Source organism: Hypomesus transpacificus, unplaced genomic scaffold (genome assembly GCF_021917145.1).
Source record: "Hypomesus transpacificus isolate Combined female unplaced genomic scaffold, fHypTra1 scaffold_366, whole genome shotgun sequence".
Lineage (NCBI taxonomy): Eukaryota > Metazoa > Chordata > Actinopteri > Osmeriformes > Osmeridae > Hypomesus > Hypomesus transpacificus.
Genome location: NW_025813890.1, coordinates 47325 through 50304, shown reverse-complemented (window position 1 = coordinate 50304; position 2980 = coordinate 47325). Strand labels below are relative to the sequence as shown.

The 2980-nt window shown below is 46.0% G+C and overlaps 1 protein-coding gene across 1 annotated transcript; it reads right to left on the bottom strand.

Annotated features, from left to right (window-relative positions):
- Positions 1 to 213: 213 nt before the first annotated feature.
- LOC124464531 (piggyBac transposable element-derived protein 4-like) lies at positions 214 to 1117 on the bottom strand. The gene is made up of 2 exons (XM_047016420.1): positions 819 to 1117; positions 214 to 707 (listed from the first exon to the last, which is right to left on the bottom strand). The coding sequence occupies exons 1-2, from the start codon at positions 1066 to 1068 to the stop codon at positions 388 to 390; spliced, it is 570 nt and encodes a 189-aa protein (XP_046872376.1). The 5' UTR covers positions 1069 to 1117; the 3' UTR covers positions 214 to 387.
- Positions 1118 to 2980: the final 1863 nt, after the last annotated feature.

Below are 2980 nucleotides of genomic sequence, written 5' to 3'. Positions count from 1 at the left end.
GGATATCTGAAACAAATGTTTTTTTTTTTTTTGTTTTTTTTTATAACCGGAACTACATATCTGAAACAGAGAAAGGGCAGTACAATAGAAACAATTGTTGAATATCATTATATATGTGTATATGTATAATGCAGGGAGTGTTGAAAATCTGCTACTTGTACCGTTGGCTTTTAAATACCGCTCAACGCCAAGGCAGAAAGTCACATACAAACCTGCTGCTTGAACCGTTGGCTTTTAAATCCCGCTCAACGGCCAAGGTAGAACGGGAGATCTGTTGGCTTGATCAGTTGTTGTGGCATGACCCCTCACCAAGATGTCATGTGAACGTCCTGCTTGAACCGTTGGCTTTTAAATCCCGCTCAACGGCCAAGGTAGAACGATGGGTGTTTAATAATGTTTGAGTGTGTGATACTCCTCAAAACATGGGGCAGCACACAAGGCAACGTTGCATGCCACACACATGAACTTTGTCACTTTCCTCTCCTTTCTCCGACGCGAGGTAGAAGTGCACACCTTGCACTTCCTCCTGGTCCTGCTTCCTTGGGTAGCAGTCTGAGGGACCTCCGAGGGAAAGTGCCTGGCAGTCAACCGCAGAGGATTGTCTGATGTGGGACGGCCACCGGTGGATGGGCGTCGAGGTGTATGATGCACCTCGAGCAGCTGTTTCATCAAGTTCAGTCTGTATTCCTGGTAAGGGATGACTCTCCCTAATCAGAATGAAGTAAATGAGTAGGAATCAGTAATCACAGCAACTCAATTATTTTAAAAGCTTTGTAAGGAAATTATGTAATTTGAAATGTATTGTGCATTTCTCTCACCAGACTGTTGACGGTGGACGATGTGGCCATTGAGAACAGCAGTGTCTACCAAGTGAAAGAAGACTTTCTTATACCACTTGGTAGTCTTCCTGGCACATTCGACAAAGCTGTTCACCATGTCCGCCTTGTCCACAGCCCCCATCTTCTTGTTATAGTCAAGAACACAAGCTGGCTTGAGTTTCCTCTCCCCGGTGGCATGATCAATCCTTGCCGTGGCTGACATCACTGATGAATGAACAGTGGTGAGCATATGAACGTCACGTTTATCATGCCACTTAACGGCCAACTGACTGCCATTTTGTTTGAACTCCACTTCACCCTTCTTCATTTTAGGGCTGAAGGCTGGCATCCCCTTCCGATTTGCACGAACGGTCCCACAGGCCCCCGTTCCTCGGGAGAGGAGGTGCTGGAACAATGTTGGACTGCTGTACCAGTTGTCGATGTACAGGACGTGGCCCTTTTTTAGGTGGGGTGCAAGTAAGGTCATCACGACCGAGCCAGATATCCCAAGTCCTGGAAAGTGGGTGATGTCAGTGGTGGATCCCGTGTAAATGATCATGTCCTGCACGTAACCGGTCAACACATCACAAAGGACAAAGAATTTGACACCAAACCTATGCCTTTTTGATGGGATGTACTGCCGAAATGCCAGCCTACCCTTCCACTTCATTAGGGATTCATCGACACAGAGGTCTCTGTGTGGCACAAAAACCCTTTGGAATGAAGTGGTGAGAGCACTAAACACATTTCTGATCTTGTGCAGGGGATCATTTACGTTAGCGCTTGCACTGTCGACAAAGTGCAAGCAACGGAGGAGAAGCAGGAAACGGTCCTGGGAAAAAATTGTGGCGAAGAAGGGGGTCAGGAGGATGGGATCTGTGGTCCAGTAGTCTCGGAGGGACGACTTTCTCACAATTCCCATCAGGAGGACAGCGACCAAGAATGAGTACATCTCATTCACGGTTGTCCGCACCCATTTAGCAATCTTGCCTTTTACTCCGGACGGCATCATCTCCTGCTGCACTGAAGCATAGCGGTTTGTTTCCTCCACTATCTCCTCGACTAGTTCTTCTGTGAGGAACAGTTTGAAACACTGAGCCTCAGTGGGATCTTCGGGGGGGGTCTGCACCCCAGACAGTGTTTCATTAAACACAACTCTGGGTCCAGGGGGAGTGAAATCACTGGCGGCCCACCAGCTCGTGGAACTCACCTCCTCCACTTCATCCCCCATTTCCATTTCGCCTTCACTAGAGGGACCTTCGGCCTCTGGGTTTGCAAGGTCCTCTAGGTTTGGGGGCAGACCCTCACCATCACTGTCATCACTGCTACTTGCATCGGTGTTGTACTCCTCTTCTTCATCTGAATTAAAAAACATTTCTTGGATGTCGATGTCTGTGAGTTGCTTCCTTTTGCCCGAAAAATATGCCATTTCTGGAGTAATACTCTGGAAAAGTGAGTCTGCTAATTGACTAAATGCCGTTTGTTTGCTGTCGGTGTTGTCCTTGTCGAGTACGAGTAGCAAGTGGCGGGTTGCGAGAGACACTGACAGCAACGTTACGTCATTTGTCATTGAATGGGGAAAGAATCTCAGCAGTGCTGAGGTATAAATATTTGATTTGCTTATGTTTTCACATATTTTTACATATAGGGGGCGTATCAGATATTCCGATTATCCAATATATTCAAATGAACCCAAAATTGCCTTTTATATGGAAGTTGTACAGATGACAACAAGTTAGCTTCCAAAAGCTATTGATTTGCCGGTGATGGGGGCAGCCATATTTGTTTACATTGCAATGCAGTATGGGTGGATCAGTAAGTGAAAATAAATTACTTGTAACAAGTTAGTGTGGTCAAATACAACGTAATGTCTTTCTTTTCACCAGGTTATTGCTACGTACGGTGTATATACTGTTCCGATTTTCAAATATTCACATATAGTGATTTTAACGTGTTTATGATGTGTGCACGTTAGTTATGTGGACAGAGATATGAGCTAATGTGGCTAATAGGGATCAGGTAGGCTGCTTTGTTTTCTCTTGCTTTGGTTAGCTCGTCATAGCGAGTGACCGGTGGGAGGGGTCAAATGTACAGTGGCATAGCATCTTGCCGCCTATCCCCCTTGAAATTTTGGAGGCGTGCCAACTTATTTACATATCTTT

Coding starts and splice junctions, on each gene's coding strand:
- LOC124464531 (XM_047016420.1), bottom strand. CDS start 1,068: ATGCTCACCACTGTTCATTCATCAGTGATGTCAGCCACGGCAAGGATT. Junction 708..818: donor CGTCCACCGTCAACAGTCTG/GTGAGAGAAATG, acceptor CATTCTGATTAG/GGAGAGTCATCCCTTACCAG.